The sequence below is a fragment of the Astatotilapia calliptera genome, chromosome 1, assembly GCF_964374335.1.
Source record: "Astatotilapia calliptera chromosome 1, fAstCal68.1, whole genome shotgun sequence".
Taxonomy (NCBI): domain Eukaryota; kingdom Metazoa; phylum Chordata; class Actinopteri; order Cichliformes; family Cichlidae; genus Astatotilapia; species Astatotilapia calliptera.
In genome coordinates, this window is record NC_137422.1 from 23,040,715 (window position 1) to 23,064,597 (window position 23,883).

The 23,883-nt window shown below is 40.1% G+C and overlaps 1 protein-coding gene across 2 annotated transcripts in view; it reads left to right on the forward strand.

The window, feature by feature from the left end:
- Positions 1 to 1,584: 1,584 nt before the first annotated feature.
- The window catches only part of myo1ea (myosin IEa), a 49,288-nt gene continuing 26,989 nt past the window's right edge, over positions 1,585 to 23,883 (forward strand). For both annotated transcript variants that reach the window (XM_026168753.2, XM_026168763.2), the window contains exons 1-5: positions 1,585 to 1,873; positions 15,150 to 15,293; positions 16,194 to 16,283; positions 18,882 to 18,976; positions 22,914 to 23,001. In XM_026168753.2, the coding sequence (XP_026024538.2) occupies positions 1,871 to 1,873; positions 15,150 to 15,293; positions 16,194 to 16,283; positions 18,882 to 18,976; positions 22,914 to 23,001 (420 nt within the window). In that variant the 5' untranslated portion in view covers positions 1,585 to 1,870. The remainder of the gene's footprint in view (positions 1,874 to 15,149; positions 15,294 to 16,193; positions 16,284 to 18,881; positions 18,977 to 22,913; positions 23,002 to 23,883) is intronic.

The following is a 23,883-nucleotide window of genomic DNA, read 5'->3' on the forward strand; positions in this document are numbered from 1 at the left end:
TTACTAGATTGAACGCAGACTGAAACTTGTATTTCCCAGGACACACTGCCCCATTAAAATGTCAAAATGGAATCCTTTATTTAGTGAAAACCAGCAAGCTTAAAACTCTTGTCATTTTGGACTTTTGATCCATCTCTTCCCCTCCATGCTTTTTGAAAAGGATTTATATGCTGTCATAAATGCAAATCAATAGATTAGAGGTCCTTTCTGCATCATGCTGTTAGACTGTGACACCATGTCTTTGTAACTATGTTTTAAATTACTGGCCTACACACTGACTCTATACCTAATTTGGTAGTGGATCTTAAAAGTTGCTGAATAAAGCTGACAGTATTTTTCTTCATCAGCATGTTAGACAATTACTCATGATTAGGTTTAAGAATTAATATTACTGTCCCGTTAAAATAACTAAGATAGATGTTCTTATCACCTGGTTTATACATTTGTATTTGGTAATTTGAGTCAAACACTGATAAGATTTTTAATAAATGAAAACTTCATATGTTGAAATCCGTAAGTTGTGCTCTTTACATAATGTTAAAGTGTTTGTATCTCTTAGTTTACAGTCTCATGCGTCCAAACATTATGAAGATGGTGTGACCGACATCCCCAAATTTGTGTGTGAAGTTCAAACTATTATTTCACATGCAATACAAAGAGAAAGAGTGTTTTAATGTTGCTCTTTAACTTATACCAGCTTCTGCATGTTTCATGGTGTTACATTACAAACCTCTGTACATAACATGATGTTTAGACACTTGTCAGGTTATTCAGTGTAGTTAAGTATTTCAGTTTTGAGGTCATTTATAGATTTGCTCTGCAGCAATACTTTGGTCATGTAGGTAATCTATTGTAATGGGTTAAAACACACACACACACACACACACACACACACACACACACACACACACAAAACCCCGTTCAGCTATCTTAGTGAGGACCTTCATTGACATAATGGTTTCCCCAGCCCCTTACCCTAACCCTAACCACAACCTAATTATAACCCTGACCCTAAAACCACATTTTGAGCCTCAAAAAGGCCTTCAAACTTGTGAGGACACAGACAAAGGTCCTGTTGGTTCTCATAAGTATAGTAGAATGCAGATTTCGGTCCTCACAAAGATAGCTAGACAGGAACACACACACACAAGACCCTGTTGCATCTATGCAGGATATAAAATGTTTAGAATAAGGTCTCTACTAGCTGCAGACTTGTAGAAATGATCGTGAAATAGTGTATTATAACATTCAGTGAGTACTGTAATCTGAAAACACGACCTTTAGCCTGTATGAGTTTTCCTTTGCCACTTTTCCTAAAAGCTAAGACCCCACTGACATTATAAGCTACGCCCCTGCGCTGGATCATAGTACCATCTGCCTTCCTGTTGGCTCTCTCTTTGAAGACAGCTCATGTTTATTAGTCGTCCTCTTATGTTTGAGTCTGTTGTTAGGGAACGACAAACTTGCGCATGCCCAGTTGCCCTCCCTCCAGGAGCTAATGAATATTTAACAACACTCGCGCTTTGATTGGACCGAGTTTCCCGTGTTGTGTTTAGAGTCGGGCTGTTTGGGCACTGCTCCTCCGTAAATTGACCATCCGGCTCGTTGTCTGAGGACTGCTGTGCTTCTGTCAGTGGAGGACTCACATCTGACTGAACAACAATGGACGGAGGGCACCGCTAAGGAGCCGCATCCATGCTGTCTGGAGTTTACCGGGAATAACTTGTGTATATTTTGGATTTGGTCGCTTGGTTTTAGGTTAAACAAGTCAGACCTTGTTTTAAACAGCGTGAACTTCCCCGAGGTTCGCTCAGACACTGGATCGCAGGGAATACGACATCGAAGACTGCGACTGTTGTGAGGACAGAGGATGGTAAGCGGTGTTTACACTGGCTGAGATAGTAGGGCACTATTTGTTTAATATAGTCATCATAATCCAAATATTTGCCACGGAGCGGCGGTTCCTTTTTCTAGTCTGCTTATAAAAGTTGTCTCGGGTGTTAAACGTGTTTATTTTAAATATTAATTGAAAGTTTTCTTAAGTAATATTAACGAAATTCGAACTGATAACTCACATGTCCATAAATATAGCTCACAGATTGCTTCACTGGAGGCTTTTAACAGAAAAATCTTTTAAACCACAATCGCTGCTTTATTAATCTTTGATCCCTGACGAGTGTAACATATCCTATGATAAGAAGCGGCAACCTTGGCTGTTTCAGGCAGACTTATAGTTTTTACTGCCTGTGGTGAAAGTAGTCAGAAAGCACTGATAAATTAGGTTCAGTCTCTTTTGTTAGAAAACCGGTTAGCCTTGGAGGACAATGTGTCAGGTGGAGTGTGTACTGTGTGCACCTTACTTTGTATCGATGCATCACAGAGAGGCAGGTTTTTCCTGGTTTCTAAATGCCAGGTCGGCAGAAAACACACCTAAAGAGAAGTTATGGGAGATATTGTATGTTTTGCATATTGGAAACATTTCCTCAACCCTGTCCTCTTAATAAAACAGCTGATACAGACTTTTAGCACATTTCCACTTAATGATATGGCTGCATCATTGATGTTGGAGACATAATGTTTATATGAAGGGGGGTTGCAATATTTTTTTTTGTGGCTTGTATATAGAAATATCCTGAAAGGCAACTGAAAAACGTACCCACCATTCAACTTAGGAACCTCTTCCACGTGTCTGTACAGTACCTCAGACTGTAAACATGCTTTGTCCATTTAAAACAGGTAGACCTGAAAGCTGTTTGCATTCTTCGATTCCTAGGTGATGCATTAAAACCTGTCGGTTTGGTTGAGATAATATCCAGTCAGCACAACATATGTAATCCTGCAGCATTTAACTCAGCTTTTGTAGACATTGTTGACACTCACACACTCTTGCTAAAGCTTTTTACAAGAGGTTAAGAAGAGTATCAGTTCGTGCAGAGAAAATAGTCTGTCACTGTATCTGTCTAGAATAGCAGACACCAGCATCGCTCAGTGGTTCCTTCTCTGCCAGATGCTGAATAGCAAGTCGGCATGAGAGCAGCTGGTTTGCATTAGTCTCTCCAGCAGGGAGGTGCATACTTCATCTCAGAGCTGGTGCTCCATTTTCAAACCCATCACTGCTTTAGAGACTTGCTCTGGAATTCAAGCCCTGTCCCTGAAAACAGGATGAACACCCGTTCTGTGGACCTGGGGAACTCGTTAGTCTTGTCGCTGCAGTGCAGTGTGCACACACACTCCTCAATCGGTTCCATACGTCTTTGTTACGGAGCCAAGTTTTCCCCACTTTGCTGTTTGGCCTGATGGACCCCATGAGTGCTGACTCATTCTACTGTTGCACTTGCTGTAAATCAGTGAGGACACGAGAAGCTTATAAATCGCTTATAAATGTGTCAAACACATTGTAAACACAAGTTGTCAACTACCAAAAAGTTTTTGAGCTTTCTTCTATTTTGCCCAAGTGTCAAATCTGGTTTTACTTCACTCTGCAACTGCAGAGTCTCTTTTTTTGATAAGAAATTAAGCATTTCCATTACTGCTACTGTTTATTATTATAAATGATTGCAATCAGATGGACTATTTTTTATCCCTTTCTTTGGATTTGTTGGTCGTGAACACATTCTGTGATGATATGATATTTTATTACATCTTCTCATTTGGACAAAATATCTTTACTAAAGCTAAAGTTGGAGTCAAATGAAGATGATTTCCCAAACATGAAATTGCTGGACTTCCTGCACAGAATGTGGCTGGATCACTGGGACCTTGGCTGTTATAATAATCTTTATTTCTTTATTGCAGTATGGATGCTATAAAAAATGTTTAGGACACACAACAAAGGCAGGATGAGACTTTTGGTTTTGATTTAGGGGAAAAAAGGAGGGACTTCAGACGTCCACACAACACGAGTGGAGGCTGAGAATTATTTCCACAGAAAAGGTTTGATGAGTGACCTTTCACAAAAGAAGCATATTTTAATAGTCGTGACTTCATAGTAAGTGATATAGTGATGGGACATTGGGTATTTTTGTAACTATGAAGCATGATTCAGTGGAAGTGGTTAGGTGGGGAACAGTTAAGCAGTGTTTTTTTTTGTCTCTGTGTTTATTTATTGTGTTCCCTTCATCCGAAATTCCCCAGTAACTGCACAATTTGGCTCTGGCCTTGTTTTTAAAACACTTAAATCTCTGCCTGCTCTGCTGTAGTTCGGCTTCAGTCCTCAGCCACAGTGCTTTCAGTGATGCAGAGAGGATTCAGCTGCTTCAGCTGATCGCCAAAGGTCATGCCCCAGAGCGAGCGTTCAGTGGCACAGTTTCTCTGAGATTGATAGTAACTCTTTTCAGTGTGACTTGTAATTAAACAGCTGAAATATTTTTATTGAGTCATCACATATTATCATTGCATTTTTATTAGCTCATGTCAGTGGAGCTTGTCGGTCAGTGTCATTGGGCTGGCCAATCACTTTATACCAGACTGAAATATCAGGAATAATTTGATGACTTTTTAAAAATCTCTCAATTACTTTTAGGTCAAATGTGTCTGATGGATCATACATTTTATAAACAATGATATTCAGCGCTAACTAAAGACTTTTTTTTATTTAGCAGATGTTAGCATATTAACAAACTTAACTAACAAACTGCACCTGCATCGATCAGCATTTTGACAATGTTAGGCCTAAGGATTTAGCTCGCTGCAGCGCTGTGTGCAATAAGCCTCACAGGGCATTTGTCATGAATTCTGAACTTGTAAGCTTAGCTGTTTATTTCAGTTTGAGTTTCAAATGGAAGCAATGGCTTTCTCATGTATCAGTTGTCTTTGGTGTCCAATGGAAAAGCTGTAGTTTATCTGGTTTAGATCCTTCTTTCCAGCTCAGTAACACAACCAGCCTCTCTTCCATTTTGCAGGTAATCTGTTCATAGAGTAAAGGATAAATTAACTTCCTTATAAATGCTCTTACTGTGTCAGCATTATCCTGTAGGCATGCTTCGTGCTAGATGTTTGTTTATTCTCCTTGTTCTTTTACCCTGAACGAAGCAGTGTCCTATTATACCTGCCTATTTGCATGTATGGCTTACCTCATCGCAAACCAGGAACAAGGTCAGACTTATGCAAGTGCTCTTAACCTCCCATCATCCCATGCCAGCCAGCACTCAGCCACCAAATCGCCTTTAACTCCACCCTTCATTTGTCTTGATGCTGCTGTAGGAAATTTGGCTTGTTAGTTACTGTTTAGCCCGATTTGCTCACAATGAAACTGTGCTGGCACAGAAAATGAAAATGTATGTGTTTTTGTGTTTTTCAAGAAGCTTGATACTCCCTCTGACACATTAGTTATTGTTAGTGAGTTTGCTTTTGTTGCTGCTGGCTAATAGTTAAGCTAATAACAACAAGGAATACGGACGTGAGTCGAAACCAGACACAACCTGAAATTTCTGCATTTATTAATCGATTGATTTGAAAAAAAAAGTTAAAGAAACCCACACAGTTAATTAAAAGGGGACCTTGTAACCTTCCTTTGGTTTCCTATCAGTCCAAAGAAATGCTTGATCGGTAGGTGTGGGTATGTCTTAGCCCTGCAATCGACTGGCGACCCCACCTCTCGTCCGCTGTCATAATCTTTCATTCATCTTTGAACAGCTGATAGGAAAAGTGCACTGGATAAGATGGAGCAGGTTCTCTATTTGTGGATTAAGATATATGGGAAAAAAATCACACAGCTGTAGACAGTGATCAAGGAGGAACAAGAACTTAGTACAAGCTTTTAATACAAGGCTTGTCAGCTTTTCTATAATAGACATAAACAAACTGACTGGAAACAAAGTCAGAATTAGCTGGTTTGAATTAGCTGTCTTTTCTGGCACATATCCTGTGGCAGGCCTGAGTCACTGTGGAATCACCCACTGACTGATCATTTATAAACACTAGTTCAGTCAGGGCTGTTATAATCGAAAGAAGCATGGAAGTTGGATACAGCAGGAAACGGTGGGACTGGATTGAAGGTGGGCTGCAAAGTAGCTTGCAAAGCTTTGCCTCAAATTGAAATGGCACAAGAGGAAAAGTTATTTACTCGGTCCCTCTGGCCCTGCTGCACATCCTTTTCTGTTGTCGTACCATAAACCAATCAGCTGTCATTTCTCATGAGTCGTGCATCAATCTAACCCCCCAAACACAACCCAGTCATGGCAGTTTTTAGTGTTTTATTTTGAAAAGGCAATTTACTAGGGTCCAGACTTCCTTATACCTTGTTTCAGTCAGCAGCAAAATTTAGTCAAACGCAGCAGGTATTACGAACCACTGCAGTCCAGCGTTCTGTTAATCATAAACTGGGAAGCAGCGCAGTAACTTTCTGAACGAAACAAGCCTGAGTTAAACCTACGAGTCATTAGTTGTCTTCTCCATGAGTTCACTTTTATGGAGTCAGCATCATTAAAATCACATTCATAATTTACATGCATGACACTTCCGAAACTGTAGGAGACAAATCGTGTTTATTTCAGCATGAAAGCACAGGGATGATTAATTAATTAATTTTAAATCTTATTCTTTCCTAATGCAGAGTTGCTTCAAATAGTCCAGCTACTCATTTTATTGCAACACTGTATCAAGTACAGTTTTGGGCTGCAGTAAATTAATTAAGGTAATGCTGTGTTTGGTTGGTTTAGTTTTTTTTTTTTGTTTGTTTGTTTGTTTGTTTTTTACAACTTAAGTTTTCCAGCAGCTGAAGTCTATTTCAAGTTCAGATTTTTAATAGACACAAAAAAGCAGAAGCAGTACCTCTAAAGTCCAACTGCTCTGATTCATCTGGAACTGATCTCAGTGACCTTGGCTTTACTAATTTCCTTCTTTCCTGGCAGTCGTTTGATAATGTCAGTTGCAACTGTAGCTTCTTAAAGGATTTTTCTGTTCACAGTGCACTATGAAACGCTGGATTCGTTGTTATTATTATTATTATTATTATTATTATTATTATGTAATCAAAAACAAAGCCATTTTTGGCAAATTACCGTAACAAACAACTTTAAGGTTTCTTCCCTCAATGCCAGACTGACTCTTACCTTCTAAGAAGAGGAGACAGCTTTGAATAATTAGTTGGAGCAGAAGGTAACGCGGAAAGCTGGGATGGGTTGTAACATGTATTTTTGTGTGCTCAGTTTAGCTTGACTGTAGTTTGGATTTCACTGATTTGAGGCCCTATTGTGGCACTGGCATGGCTATGAATTGGTTTCCACTGCAGATAGTTTGTTTATGTTTAACTGAAACTGCTTTAAAAAGGAAAACGCAGCACTTAGTGACATGCCTCTTCAGCAGACTTCCACCCTGAACCACATTGTCTTTGATGTTGTGTTTTTATTAGCAACCTTATTGCTATTGTCATCCGTTTAGGAGACTAATGTTTAAAGTATCCATTCACTCATGATCATTATACCGTCTTTATATGGGAGGGGCAGCATTCAGCCCAGCCCTGCAGGCATAGCATATTAACGTCATCGCAGCCAGTCGGTGCTCATGTTTCCAAATCCTCACCGAAGAATAGATTCCTTTTATTATTCCTTTGTAGAAGCTCAGATCCATAACAACAGTGTGAGAAGTCTAAGCATGGAAACTCCGGGCAGGCTTGTTGTTTGCATTATTTATGATGGTGTCCCAGTTACATCCAAGTGACCGCTGTCATCCTTGAAGTTGTGAAGTGGAAAGATGTCAAGAGAACCCACAGTCTCTGCTCAACAATCTTCTACAGACAAAAATATGGAGCTGCTAATATGTGGAGCAGCTGGTTTCAGCAGGTGTAGAGTGGAAACTGGTGTTTTCCTTTCCTCCTTTCCAGGTGAGGAACAGTCAAATCCAGTCTGTGATCCATGACTGTCAGATGGAAAAGCATGTCATTCCCAGTACAATACACCTATATTCACAAGAAGCTGTTCCTACACACTCTGCACGACTCTATTTTTAGTATCCTAATATTTATATTTAGTATTTGTTGTGCTATTTTTAGTACATTTCTGATTTACATTTTACTGGAAATACCTGGCTGGAAAAAGACGTTAAAGTTAAAGATCGCTGTCTGCTGCTGGTGTTAAATATGTGAGTTTGGAGGCTATATATTTCTCAGTATGATCAGAAGTCATATTTCCTCTCGGTCTGTATGCAGGTGTTGTGACAGATTGCCTCCTTTCGTCATCCTTTTTTGTGTCGAGCCAAATGTGACTGCATGTTGTTGCAGTGCTACAATATGTGGTTTTGCAGTGATGCAAGATTGAATTTTACCTTCATAGTTATAAAAATATATTTTTAGGAGGTTAAACTGGTCAGCAAGCATTTCGCTACTGGGATCTAGCACGTCCCCTTTTGTTTGTTTGTTGTTTTTAAGTAATAATGGTCATGAAAAATGTGAAGGAAGGTGTTTTTGTTGATCCTGAAATCTGTGAAGTGATGCTCGACAGTGAGCTTGAAAGTAAACTGAAGCCTGTCTGAATCAGCAGCACGGGAAGCATTCGTGCAGGTTGTCCTTGGCAGTCACGGAGCAAAGAATATTGCTGAGCTTGTGGATAACATGCTGAAAGCATATCAGCTAATGCGTGCCAGAATGTCACTGAAGATGCATTTTTTACATTCCCGTCTTGACTTTCTTCCATCTTGTCTGGGCGGTGTTTGCGATGATCATGGAGAAAGATTTCATCGAGATATACAAGTGATGGAAAACTGTTATCAGGGAAAATTTCCATACATGATGGGCGACTACTGCTGGTCCAAGCAAAGAGACACGGATGTGCGGTACAAGCCAGCAAGAGCTCAAACATTTTTGACCACTGTCTTCTGGTTAGTTTTCAGAATAAATGTATGAAAATATTTTGGTGGGAAAAAGCTTCTTTTTTTTCTTTTTTTTTTTTTTAAAGTGTGTAAACATCAAAACATCTCAAAAACCTGACGTGCAACTTAAATCTGATCTATTATCTGAAAACTGTGTTTAAAAAAAGGCTTGTCTGTGTTTCCCAGTGCAAACAAAAAAACTAATTTTTAGACCAGTTTTAACTTTAACTGCTTTATTTTAGAGGAAGACCTCCTCTGTGTGTTAAACTGTGAATGAGCTCTTTAATCAGACTCCAGCTTTTAACTGTAGTTTTCAGCATTGCTTCTGTGTGTTTGCATGTGTGTGTACAGAGCTTACTTAGACCTGAATGAGCATCCCCTCGCTGAGAAGCTCAGACTGGGTCACTGCTCCTCTGACTCCACTCTCTTTGCTTCTTCTGCTGAGCTCCTCCTCCATCTCTCATCATTGTTTATCTTTTTCCTCCACCATGGAAAGGCCAGCTATCTTAGTCAGCGGTTTCGTCTGCATCTGGCCCAATTACATGCAGTGACTAATCTCACACAAAGTACAAGCGTAAGCAGCAGAGACCAGGTGGGAATTCAGCTTAGAGAGTGGTAACTCCTTAAGCACTGTTTGAAATGTTTTGGATCACAACAAGCGTTCAAGAGGGGGAAAAAAGAAAATCGGTCAAAATCAACCCACTAACCTAAATGTGTGTTGGAGCGATTCCCTGACTTGCTTTGGCGTTACTGAGGAGACGGTGATTGTAGCAGCTTAGCTGAAGTAGTACTAGAGGAAAAGAGTGACTAAATATCCTGTGTTTACTTTTTGGTCAGGGCAAGCAATATTCTTTACAGCTCACCTGCAGAGAGATCAGACTTCCTTGAGATCGTTAACAGCAAACAGTGACATGCCTTTTGCTGCAATGGCTACCATATGGCTCTGTTTGGAAGAGCGAAACCAGGGTGATAAAGATGAGAACGAGGACCTGTTTTCCAGACAGCTTTAGTAACTTTATGTAATTTCAGTAAGCAATGGAAAAAAAAAAAAAAACTAACTTATTTAGGGAAGCTGAAGGCTGGAGGTTAAAGCTCATGTACTGGCAGGGGCCAACCTTTTAAATCTGTTTGGATTTGTCCAGCATTATTGTCAATTTGTGTGTTTACGTTGTGTAATTATTTAGGTCTTTGTTCTTGGTTTTATGTCATTTGTCTGATTTACACAACTGATCAGTCCTGATAGTCCTGAAGTAACCATCAGATAGAGTTTATCTTATCACACCCCCAAATCTAAACTGGGGAGTAATGACTAAACATCTCCCAGGCACTAACAGGTGGAGGCTGTGGTTGTGGAGGGGGCTGAAACTGCAGGTAGCGAATCATCGACACGTCAGAGGGAAAGATGGGAAATTTTGCTGCTTAAATAGAAAAATAAACAAATTAGGAGGTTGTGTTTGCTGTGCGACGTGAGGAGAGTGGGTCGTGTTACGTGTGTGTGATGCAGTGCGGCTCGAGTTGCCCGGCTGATCTAACTCACAGGCTCCATTTAGTTTTTATGTCATCGACCCAAATATGTGATGTTGTAAGTTAATTGCTGCGTGTGTGTAATTTCTTAAAATAGACTTCATGAAATCAGCGCTAGGAACAATATATTTAAACAAAGCTCCGACTTGGAATGGCAGCACAACTAATCTGATATCTGAGGGCTTATCAGATGTAGGGTCTCGCTTCAGACGGTCTGATCCAGGCCAAAAGTCTTAAGTCATATCAACTGAAATGCTTTCTTGCAGTCTCCTTTAGTACGTGACCAGTATTAGCTTGTCTTGTACTGCTGTTCTTAGGATAAATTTAATTACAGCAGCTTTAGCTAAAATATCCTTCAGTTTTTCATGATGCGAAACAGGATGTTGTCCTGTATCGAGACCTTTTCTCTGTACTCGTACTGCTAGCGATCAGCTTCACAGAGGATTCCTCAGCCATGTGCTTCTATGAAAGTTGTGTGATTTCTCCAGACTTTTGCTGCTCAGTGTTCAATGGCTTTAGCTGCTTCTTATTTTAGAAGCGAGGAATTCATTCTCATGGCTTTTATCCAGATCTGTCTCAGAGGGCAGAGGAGAAACCTAGCCCTAACACACGGTGGACTCACTGTTTCAGACTCTGATGTGGAAGAAGGAGGAAAATGGCATAGAAGGGAGAAATAAGAGGGAAAGTGCCGCTTATGATAGTGAATCAAACCCAGCCATTTCCTGTATCCCGAGTCAGAGCTGCTCACACACTTTCCATATATGGTGATGGTATTTGCATGGAGGGAAAGCCTGGGCTTATGGATCAGGAGCGGTGTTGAAATTCCTTTGTAGTAACTTCTGGGAAAAGGTCTGGTTCTGTTTTCAGATTTGACGAGAGAAAAGGAATCCACTGTCTTTTCTGCCCATATTTTTTAGGGGAAGTTGTTGTCACAATATTATATATATTTGCATTTATATAGATCTTGCCATGTGTGAGCTCCTTCTGTGTATAGCTGTGCTCAGAGGGAAGTCTCCGGTTGCATGGTGATGATGTCGTTATGGCCACTATAGACTCCACATTATGCCAGATGTCCCCTGTGTGTGTGTGTGTATGTCTTACTCCATCACCACAGACTACGGTAACAGTAGTAAGATTTCCTGTAAACTGAGCCAAAGCGATTTCATACCATAAAACCTGTAAAACCTGAGAAAGTATGTTCAATATTATTTACCATAAAAGGTAATTGATTAGACATTAATGGTGCTGTGGCCTCATATTAAATTAAATTAGTTGAGTAATTAGTGCTTTGAGATGGACAGCTTTGTTGTGGAACAAATAAAAGGTCATGTATCCACAATTCATGTAATTAGGTCCTGAGTCACAGTTATTTACTGTTACACTGTTCTCTTATTTATTGTGCTCTTCACCTTATTAACAGGATGGCAGCAGAGTGGCTCAGTGGTTAACACCTTTGCCTATTAGCAAGACAGTCCTGGATTCAAACCCAGTCAACTGTGTGGAGTTCGCATGTTCTCCAAGAGCTCCCAGGTTTTCTCTGGGAGCTCCAGTCTGAAATACAGTAAATGCTAAACAGCCTCCTCATTTAAGGTGCTGCACTTAGCAACCTGCAAAAGGTTTTTTTTGTTTTTGTTTGTTTGTTTACAGTCTGGTTCATGTGCAGGGACTCAATTTAATAAAACTAGCGGCTGTGTGCAACACTACACTAACTGTAGAGAAACATCTGCTTCATAACTTTTAAGTGTCTGGATTTAAATTAGTGGAAAAGTGTCTTTAATTAAAAGTATAAAACAAGCGTTTTTGGTTCAAAGTCACGCTCCAGCCAATCATCGCTGTTACAGTCGGCACAGTCAGCTGCTCCGGAGCTGCTCAGCAGCAGAAGAGTGTGATTCTTTCAGGCGTCTCCCTGATGTCTGTACGTGTGCAGCTACTCCCTCAGTCGCTGCTGCGAGTATGAATATTTACTTAGTATGCTTCCCTCATTAGACAAGACCCAAGAATATGTGACTCTTGCCTCCTACGTTTCCAGCTTATTACCTCTCCCTTCTTGAGTCGGCAGACTTTCATTCCACACATAGCAGAGAGAAATAAAAGATATCATGTTCACTTATTTTCTCTTTGCAGTTGAGCCAGCGCTGTCTCTTAACATTGGCATTCCTGATGGACAAAAGGTGCTAACCTAAATAAGAATGTCAGAGTGTGCGATGGTAATTTCCTGAAATAAGAAGATCATCCGAGTTCATCCATCAACAATAACGAATAACACTTTGTGTCTTTACTGAGGTCTATTAAGGACAAAGGAACCTCGAGATGAACACAATGCATTTAGAAGGATCAGCCTCACTGTTATATGCTGTCATTTTACTGTACACAGTAATACTGCTGTTCTCCTATTTATATTGCAATTCTACACCCTTCCTCTGACATTTTTTGTGTGTGTAAACAACACCTTTTAAAAGGCTGCTCATCCAGAAAATGGAAGATTTTTCCCTTTAGGTGGTTTTTCCAGATATACATTTTAAATATTTCTTTTTGTACAGTTTTGTAATTTACAGATAGAGAAGCAAATTCACTTCACCAAAAGAGTGGCATCATCCTGACACTGCTGACAATGAAAGAAGTCGGCATCTCTCTCAGCCACACCTAAAAGTTGTGAGGCCTGTTAATCCGTATGATGTCGAGAAGTAATCAAACAGCAATTTGCTGCTTCCCACCTAATGGAAAATACCCGCTGAATTAAGCTGAAAAGCCGTAAACATTCCTCACCATCTCCCATGCTATGACTGAGTCTGTAAAGTGGTTTTAATCTCGCTGCTGTAAAGAGACTGTGGAGGATATTAAATGCTTCTGGCTCTCCTCTTCCTTGGACATGGTAATTTAGAGTTAATAAGTGAAAGCACAATGACTTTCCACGGTTAATTTTGTACTGTAGTGTTACGTTGTGGCTTTTTCCCTTTGCTGTTTTTGTTTCTTTCCCTTTTCCTGCTGTAAAAGCAACTTTAGTGCTTGACTTTTATTCACATCTAGCGTGTACTAGAGTCTCTATGTGCAGGAAAGATTATAGCATTCGGTGGAAATCCAGGCTTACAGTTTTAACGTGTTGTGTAACACTGGAATAAGCAGGACTCCGCGACCTCTAAACCCAAGAAACCAGAATGAAGTTGAGGTTTAAAGTTCAGCCCTGATGCTGGTACAGAGTTGAGAAAATAATTGACGGCCTTGCTAAACTTCATCTTTGTCCTTGGAAACCACAGTTGAGCAACAGTTATTGTATTCATAGTTTTGTTGTTGTTGCTTCACTTATTTTTAACAATATGCCACAATAAGACTGCCTTTAATCGAACCTCACTTATCCACGGAAAATATAGAGGCATATTATGTACTCAAGACAACAAATCAACCATACACTTCTGACACAGAAAGTATCATCACCGAAAGAATAAAAGAACTGGGATTAATATGTGTGTCCTTTAGTAAGTGTCTGTTAGCGTGCACTATCTGAAGACTCTGAAACCACAGGCTGAAACCACTCGTTTTGAATTCTGTATTTTGAGGACTAAGCGTTAGCATTTTGGCTGCTAATGGCTAGAATGGAGTTCACCGTTATCGACAAACGTGATAAGGATTACTTAGACTGTGCAAATATCTGCAAAATAGTACAAAGATAAAAGACTAACTGCTGAATTTGACTCACCAGAACTGAAGTGAGGGGACAAAGACAAAACGAAGTCATGCAGTCTGGTTTTGTTTGCACCATTCCCCACCAGTTTTGTAGTTGATTACTTTCTAATCTTCTCTCATCTCCAGCATCTTTATTTTCCATGACTTTTTGTGTGCTAGTAGTCTAACAGGAAGATGAAATCGACTGGCGACAAGTAGCCTAAATAATATCTCGCTCCAATGAGTCGAAATTGTGTTCGATTTCTTCCATCGCATGTAGACTCAGTAAAGCCTGGACTTCACTGCTGCTTCCTTTCTTTAAGACTAACTTTAAGAGCTGATGTTCACACAGCTGCTTTTTATTTTAGTGATGAGCACCAAAGCTGCATTTGACCAATCAGTGTGTCATGCTATGCATCTACACCACACCACACACAGCTCTAGGAGAAAGTTTCTATTCTACAAGCTAAAAAAGATGATCGGCGTGGTTCTGCCGCCACATTCTAAAATTATCAAAAAAGCTCCCGTGGTCCAAAAGCCCCTAATGATTTCTTTCTCTTGGCAGTATTGTTTGAAGCCTTGCTCTTCTGCTTCCTCTCCCCACATTTCCTCCCTAAAGAGAGAGGAAGTCAAGAGTTAACTTGTGTGTTGACTAATGTTCTGGATGCTGTCCGTGTCTTTGAGTGGTTCTCCATCCAGGAGAAAGAGACTCACCCCTCACAGCACATTGTGACCCTCGTCCACAGTAGCCAGACAATACTGACTCATAGCACATGATGAATGACCTCAGTTCTCCGGAGACTCACTCGACTAAAAAGAAAAACAGGGATGTAGAGAGAAGCCAGAGTTTTAGGATGCTGGATAAATGTTTAGAGCATCTTTGGCAACAAGCGCTCCTGGGAATCTGACCTCGCACTGTTTTCATGTAAACATGTTTCTCAGGTCAGGAAATGTGTGTAATATTTATTTTTCTGTGTTTTTTATTTGAGTGATAATGACCGTGTTCCACTTTCGTTTGATTGCCTGAGTGGTGTGGTTATGACGAGTGTGTTGAAAAGTAGCAGTGTGTCTGCGCATCCGTGACGTCAGACTCTATGCATGATCTCATTCTGTCTTTTTCAGTGACCTAACAGTTGGACATTGTGTGTGTTTTGTTTCAGGGGAGCCGGGGGCACTACCGGTACCACTGGCAGAGCCACAATGTCAAACACAGCGGCGTGGATGACATGGTGCTGCTCAGCAAGATCAATGAGGACGCCATCGTGGACAACCTCAAGAAGAGATACATGGATGACTACATCTTCGTATCCTTTGCTCACGCTCACAGTTCACACCCCAGTGAGGAATAGCGGAGCCCTTCTCTTTCCTGCTATACCCAGAATAGCTGACTGGTCATTCGCTGTGACATATTAGCAATGAGTAATAGGTCAGTGTTGGAAGGTGAGCGGGGAGGAAAGGGCGTCTTTGTATCTCTAACTCCTGCTCTTTCACCAGGCCTTTCACTGTGAGGGGGTGGTGGTGGTGAGAGCATAGCTGCTATCTTTTAAACAGCTGAATTTGATTGTGTTACGGATTTAAAATGATCTTCTTGAGAGCTATCATTTTCATACACTGCATCACACAAATGCTGGGTTTAAGTTTAAAGTGCAGCTGTGGCCACACACACGCGCGCGTATTCACGACGTGAAACGAGATGAATGAATGAGTGCCTTGAAAGGCCGCTCCTAATGGCTCATTACATAAACATAAACCCTCACTGTCGCTCGGCCAGCGCTCGGCATTACCAAGTTTACCAAATGCAGACAGTTTCAGGTTCGACAGCTCTGAGTCTCTCCTTTGATTTTGCTCAGTAAATATCTGTAACTGTGAGGTCTCCCTGCCAAGGCTGTGGGTCACTATGGGCCACCCACAATAGCTGCTTTATTTGCCTTGAGCTGCATTTTGGCTTCAAGGCATAAAACCTCACAGTGTTACATGGTCGGTCTATTCTCTGTCATTTGTAAGCACTGCATACTTATTTAGGCTCAGGCCTGATCGCCAAATACGCCACACTGCTGCACTGTTGCCATCTCTGTTGACGTCATGGCAATTGGAGATTAAGTGCTTTCTTTTCGACACAGTTTTCTCTTTGTGAGAGGTAATTGTAATTTGGTACCACTGTTTTGCTCCCACTCTTTAATCTCTTTAACTCACGATCTCACCAGACGTACATCGGTCCCGTGCTCATATCTGTCAACCCCTTCAAGCAGATGCCATATTTTGGGGATAAAGAAATTGAGATGTATCAAGGCGCAGTAAGTAGATCCAGCATCATCTTAAGGAAATAAGCTTTTTTTCTGGGTCTCTGATGTTATTGAAGTGTCAGGCTGGTTTAGGCTGGTAACGGTCTGAAAGACAAAGGTTTTAAATGTACTGGGTTAGATGCTGTGAAAACTTTCCAGCGAGCAGATGCTGCTGTCACAAACTTGACTCAACCGCTGGAGCAGCTTGGCAGCACCATCACAGAACATCCTGTTCGAGTCTGCCTCCTCTCTCTTGGCCAGCCCGTTGACAGCGAACTCGAATTCTCGAGCCAGGAGCACACTGAAAAGCTTTAAAAATTCTAACAGACTGTGAAAGCATCACACATGTCAAATTCAGATCACATTTGCACACAAGTGCACGGGGTTTATATTTGCACGGTTAGCCAGCTCAAATTATCGGGGAAAAGTTCATATTTGTTCACAAGTTGTTTGAAATAATCACAAAAAGGGACCAAGTGCAACTGTCTTGGCAAAAGGTCGCTATTTTGTTCTAGCATCACAGACAAAAATGACAGCAGTGTGTAATTGTATTATAGTAATTTTTTTTTTATGGTTTTTGTGGATTTTATAGGTCAGCCTGTCTCTGATTACATAATAACTTTATTATGCATAAAAGTTCGTTTAAAATTTCACTAGGTTTCCTTAACCGTCAGGGCACTGTAGTTCTCAGCAGATGTTACTATACTACGAGTTAATGGTGAATTAACTGTTTAATACTTTTTATATTAATAAAATGAATATGAAATATAACAAAATAATAAAATATAAAATGAGTAAGCCTACCCCTGAGCAGTGGTGTCCAAACTTTTTTATCTGACATCCCTTCAGCTCAGTATTAAAGTATTTATGTCCTAATTTTTGCTACTACTCTTTTTTTTTTTTTTTTTGATTAGATCCATTCATTTCATGATATTTTGACCCGATTATTTTGCTAACAGGTTCAGCTGTTTATTGCACTAAAAACAATTATGGAGCCATGTTAGTAACTTCCACTTTAACTGCTAACTACACTATTCGTGTAATTTATTATTAACGTTCCAGGTAGATTTTGCATCTTTTTTTTTTTCTGATATTTTTGCCAAAAATTTCATCATTTATTATTATTCTCAGCTAGCAGCTCTTCTTTACTGTTCATATATTTAGCATACAGTTGGAAGAGTTTTGACTGTTTGACTGCGAGCTAAAATTTTACTTAAACAAGTCATGACTGCATAATTTTATACAGGCTATTTCAGCTGTCTCCATATTTTATTTATTTGTATATTTTTTTTATATATTTTATTTATTTATTTATTGCTTATGTGTCTGTTGAAATCATTTGTCTTTAAATTTTCTGCACGTTTCTTTAGAATAGTTGAGCTAATTTGGAGTATTTGTAGCTGTGGTGGAGAACCACTGATCTACTGAACATGTACAGCAACACGATACTGTGTGCATTTTGTCAGAATTTACACTTCCCATTTTTAAAATTGAAAGAATATATCACCCAGTAATACTGAATCCAACATAATGTTTATTTCATAAATAACTGCCTCTGTCAGGGTCAAGTTTGTCACATCCAGTTTCAAAGCACCAAGATGGCAACAGCTTCATAATTGGCTTTCCTAATAGGTGATGTCACAGAGGTTGTATTCATCTTTTATATACAGTCTATGGATGTTAAAAGTGTTACTTAGTGATTCATAAAGTGATCTAAGGAGCTTGAGTGACCTTACTGAAACTTATTGAGGTCAATTGATGCAAGATGTGAGTGGGCGTTAAGACACCTGGGAAGGGATCTCAAAACTGGAGTAAAGATGGCAGACAGTTGGTGCCATCAGTTTTTGAAGTGACTGTTTGGTTTTTCCAACGTGGAGGTCTTAGCACTCCTTGGTGAACAGCACAGCATGCACTACATTGTCTAGTTTGCGTTTGGGAGTTGTGTCCGTGTTTTTGTCTGAGTGTGTGACTGGCTCTGAAGTGCACTGGGATGGAAACTGGGAGTTTCTCTGATGAACCTGATCCATAAGGGATGATGATGTTGTTCTGTTTGTCCGTCTGTTTCTCGCTAGTTGGCGTCTGACCTTCTTTACTGTGCTGATTTGATGAAAGCCCAACTGGGATAATCACATGTATTAAAAGTTTTTTTTTTTTGTTTTTTTTTTACAAGTGTGTGTTCCTTTTCTTTCCCTTATTACTTAGAGGGAATGTTTTCTGCCCGGTGTTGCAGGGTCCTGATCACTCCACGTTTGTGGCGGGAGTCAAGGAGTAGGTACAGCACAGTCCGAAATGGCAAACTGTTGTCCTTTGGGTCTTCCCTGGTAAACTTTATGTTTCTGTCCTCTGAGTTGATGTGAGCAGTGAAAGCTTCTACTTCTCAGCTTTTGATTTTGAACCAGATGTCATCTACGTATCTGTACCAGTGGCTAGGTGCTGTCCCTTTGAAAGAGGCAAGAGCTTTACTTTCCACTTCCTCCATGTAAAGGTTGGCTACAATGGGTGACACTGGGGAGCCCATGGCATCCATGTTTTTGTCTACAGAAACCCTCGTTGTATTTAAATGTATATTCACTTGTCTAACCACTAATTTAATCTTTTATCCTCTCTCAGGCTCAGTATGAGAATCCTCCTCACATCTACGCTCTGGCAGATAACATGTACAGAAACATGATGATAGACCGTGAGAACCAGTGTGTCATCATTAGGTAAGACTTTGAAATTCCGGCCATTCTTTCTCTGCCTTCTATAGTGATCATTAGTTAACGGCATGTGACAAGGAAATTATTTTCAGAACCAGAAAAGCTGCATTTTTATTTAAATTATCCATTCAAAATAGAGCCTGATAAACTGTACTGTACATTGGGGACTGATCTCGGTGCTTTTAAAAAAAACAGTAGATTTGCTTTAATCTAAAATAATTAAAAAGATCATAAATCAACCAAAATATGACCTTATCCATATCTTATTAAGATACTATAGTTGCCCAGTTTATTGGTTTCAACTGATATTTTTGTAACCTTCAGCACTTTATATTAGCGTGTCAAATGTCCAGGATGTGACAAAATGAGACAAAAGCTGGAGACGATAATCTGTGCAATGTGATCTGTGAGATCACAACACTGAACTGCTCTGCAGGTCATGATAATAGACGGGCGAGAGGACAGACCTAACAGGTCTGACCACATCATTCAGTAGAGCTGAGTCAGTGTTTGTGTGGTGTTTTTCCATCATACTGTTTTCAGCTTCAGTGAATTACAAATTAAAGAGAAAATAATAAAATGTGCCAGTCCTCAAATAGGAAAACAATGATTTTACAGCTTGATCTGGCTGCTAAATCCTCAGGATGTGAGATGGAAACAAAGCAGCCGCTATAGCAGCTATTTTTGAAAAGCTTCCTGTTTTTAAAAAAAGAAAAGAGGACACCTGCACGGTCCCTAGATTTAGAGGGTTTTAGATGCTTTCGCAGCCTGTTTGAGTTTCCCGATGAATGTTTCTGACCTACAAAGCTGAGAAAAATGTGGTGTCATTAGGGGGTTTTTATGCTATGGCCCACTCATCTGAGCAGCATGGTTGCTATAGTGCTTACCTCATGATGAATGAGCCCTGCTTCAGCACTTTCGGCTGTTGTTTGGACAGCCAGCAGTTGCTCGTTCAGTTTTCCACATAAAGGCACCGAGGTGGATTTTGTGATTGACTAAATCAGCAAACAAAAGCATGGAAGTGGTTTTATGATGAACCAGGTCTCAGCAAACAAAGGCTGCTGTGAACTGCTAACCGTGCAGCGTGGTCAGCACCCACCTGTGTTAGCAGTTTTTAAAAAAATATTATATTAAGAATCAGAAATGAGGTTAATGCAGAAAAAGAGCGGCTGAGCATTTCTTTTATTTCTCTGATATTGTAACAGCATTTGAATATGTGACGATTTGGATTTAACAAAGTGTTTATTTCTCTTTTATGATACTTTTTGTTTTTTATCGAGGACCAGTTCCTTTACATGTGCTCTAAATACAGATATACAGATATTTCAGAAATACACGATTTCACAATTTCTAGGCAGTTTTGCTTGATTTTGTTCTTTGAAGCCATCTTAAATTTCAGTCACATGACGAGTGAACAACAGCTTCTTAAACCCAGTCTGAGAGAAAGCAGGCGTATTCATTGCTCGGCTGGCTTTTTACCAGGAATCTGCTCTTTCTTTTTTTAATGATTGTGCGTGGGATCCTTTCCACGCATGATTGTGTCTTTTCATCGGTGTCAACAGAGCAGGTTGCTGTTATAATTAGATCAGTTTGAGAAGGACAATGTGTGGTGAGAGATTGTCGGGATCATTTTAATGCTTAAAATATGCACGTAGTCATTGGGTGTGGCCTGCACTGTGAAAATGCATTTATGTTAGGCTTTTAGATATTTCTGCAGCTGTATGTGGAGACGCATGAAAATGAATGTCCTCGTGTGATCGCTCAAAGTCTCAGGTAGTCAAATTCTAGCGGTATATTTCCTGCACTTTCTTACAAAGAACATGGTGTCATAGGAAAAACTTTAGGGTAGCCTATACAACAAAGATAAAGACACGCTAATTAAAATGTAAAATTGTAAAAATTTGCTTAATTTCACCAAATATCTTAAAGTAGAGGTCAGCGACTGAAACAGGGGTCCTGTGAGCTATGACTTGAAGAGAACGTGGGTCTTAAAGTAGCAACGGTCCCTCTGCCCTCCTACTCCTTAGTATCAGTAACTAAAACAGATGTTTAGTATGCAGGCAAAAGTCATAGGAGGTGATGTATACAAACAATGTAAAAACATACAAAAAAACAATGCACTGACATTATCACAGGAAAATCTTGTCAAACAGACTGTACATGTGTCTCAGCGAGTTCTGTGGGAATGCAGCGAACACCTTGTTGGATTCAAAACTGCCAAAACTAGACTGTTGACTGAACATCCTTCACATAGCTCAAGTCAGTAATAATTTATGAAAGATAATGCTTAACGCTCCCTCCCTCTGCACTGCATTGTGTAACTCATGTCCTTGTTTGGGTAATAAATCGCTGCAGAAGTCAGAAATGTCTTCAGCATTCAAACGCCACAACAATGAGACCTGCCCCTTTGGGGGTTTAAATGGGCCTCAAAGTCTCACTGCAGCTTGTGCTGGAAATACCTCTTTAGAGGGTCGATTGCAGGAGGAGAAACTATGCTCTCAGATGCATATAACTAAACGATCAGTTTCCTACTTGATTCCAAACTGCACAGCGAGGAAGTCCAGGCAAAACTTTAGCATCTGGTACAGGCTGGGAGGTGTATATAGTAGGATGTGTGCAGCTATACTGAGACTGTGTAATAGAGCAGCTCCCATGACTTCCTTTGGCAGTCTCAAACAGTCTGCAGCTGTGTTTCTCACAGCGGCTGTACCATCCTGACTCTACTTTAAGGCACAGAAAGAAAAAACAGACCCAGCCATCATCCACTGCCAAACCACATAGGTCAAAATAAGTATGACCCCGGCACAGTGAAAGGCAAGGAGAGGAAAAAGACAAGAGTAGGCTGAGGGAAAAGATACGAAGGAAAGCTATGTAAACAAAACGGGATAAATGTCGTTATTACTGCAGCGTTCATCCGCCTGCACGTGCAAGGCGGTAAATGTAGCTGTCTAGCTGTGACTGCTTATTTAAGAGATTCAGTTTTACTTTCTGAGGTGGAAATTTGCACGAAACGTGTCTCACACACACACAAACATATTCTCAACCAGTTTTGATCTGGATTTTTGTCTGAATGAAGAGTTTGTGCAATTCAAATGACACGTGTTTAAACAGTTACACTTTTTTTTTTCAGACTCTTTATTCACTTTAACATAGAGTAAGATACGTTGCAAGTCTCTTTAATTTAAGTAGGTTTACATTTGGGACAAAAGTACTGTGTCCAATTGCTTTTTACCCCTCAGCTTTGGGTACTATGTGTTTAAATCTGGGTACATTTGCTACATAGTGATTTTTTTTTTTTTTCTGATTTAAATGTACTCCAAATGAAAGCTGAGGACTGAACTTGCAATCTGGAATCTTGTATTCCAGGTTGATGCCGCTAAAATAGAAACTCTAAAGGATAAAAATGTTGTAACTGTCCAAATACCGGCTGTCTGGACAAAGTTTACCATGTTTAGTAGTCCAAATTATCCTGTTTATTGTAGTGTGTCCAACCAAAACAAACACATGTAAACAAACCATGTACCAGATTCTGTTTTCAAATATGGATGTAAAATATGTGTTTATTCTTAGAGAAGAGACAAAAGTCTGCACTGGGACGTATGCAGGAAACTATTTAATGCACAGGCCGAGCTGTTCCTAAGCAGGCTTATTGTTAAATATCAGATCACATGCAGGTGGGGTATGACATAAGCTTTAGACTGATAAGCCACCAGAACAAACGGGAAGAAGGAAAATTCATTTAAAACCCATAATAGGTGAACAAAAATCAAAACCAAAAAACAGTTTTGGGGCGGGTGTTTTTTAGTCACTGAGTGAATAAAAACTGTGCTTGTGTGAGACAGAAAACAATGTCTCAGTGAGCGTGTGCCGCAGGCTATCAGGTGTATCTGAATTTGGCTTGTGTTTGAGAAAGCATGTGATGAAGTCTTTATCTGCTTTTCAGCGGCGAAAGCGGAGCAGGGAAGACTGTGGCAGCCAAATATATCATGGGCTACATCTCCAGAGTGTCAGGCGGTGGACCTAGAGTGCAGGTGAGAGGAGATGCCTTTTGTCCTTCTCGGCAGTTTGTAAATGAGGAATGCATATTTGAAATGCTTAAGTGCACATGTGAACGATAACTAAGTTAAACCAGAATGATTTGTGATACTAACTGCACACGTGTGCAGTCAAACCACCTGTTGCTGTCTCATTCCTGCATTGTCTTTCACGCTTTGCTCCAGTCTTTGTCTTGTCATCCTCATCCTTTGTGTCCTATTGTGAGCCCGTCAGCAGACTCTTATACACCAGCCCCCTCGTGCCATCTGGCACCCCCCAACCCCCCTCAAATAAAAAAAGAAAAACAAAAAAAACAGCAGATGTCCAGTTTCTAAGCGCGATAAAGATCTGAAGTTTGATGAGGAAATTCCTGCACCGTGATGGCAGTGGGAGTTTTATAATTAATCCACTCAGAGCTGCTTCCACCAAGAAAACAATCAGAAATAATTTTCGGGCTTAACCACTTAGGCCCAGAGAGCAGCCATTTGGCTTTTCTACCTTTAAATTCAACGATAGACTGCTTACACTAAATCAACCAAGACAGCTTTATTATATAACTATGATAATGTTAACTGTACTTCATGCCTTAAGATAATATCACTGTGTCAGTTCAGCTGTTTTAGCAACATACATTTCTCAAAGCTTCTACATATCTAATTAGGGCTGTTCGATATAACGATATATATCGGATGACGATATAAAAACGTCTATCGTTTCATTTTAGCTATCGTTTGTTCCGTGGTGTCGCAAAATAAACTGTTTACAGCAATATTTTTTCATCGTTTAGATGGTCACTGTAGTGGCTATATTAATTTCTTAAAGGTCTCTCTTTCTCTTATATTTAATATAACCACACTACAGACGGACAAGCTCCCGTT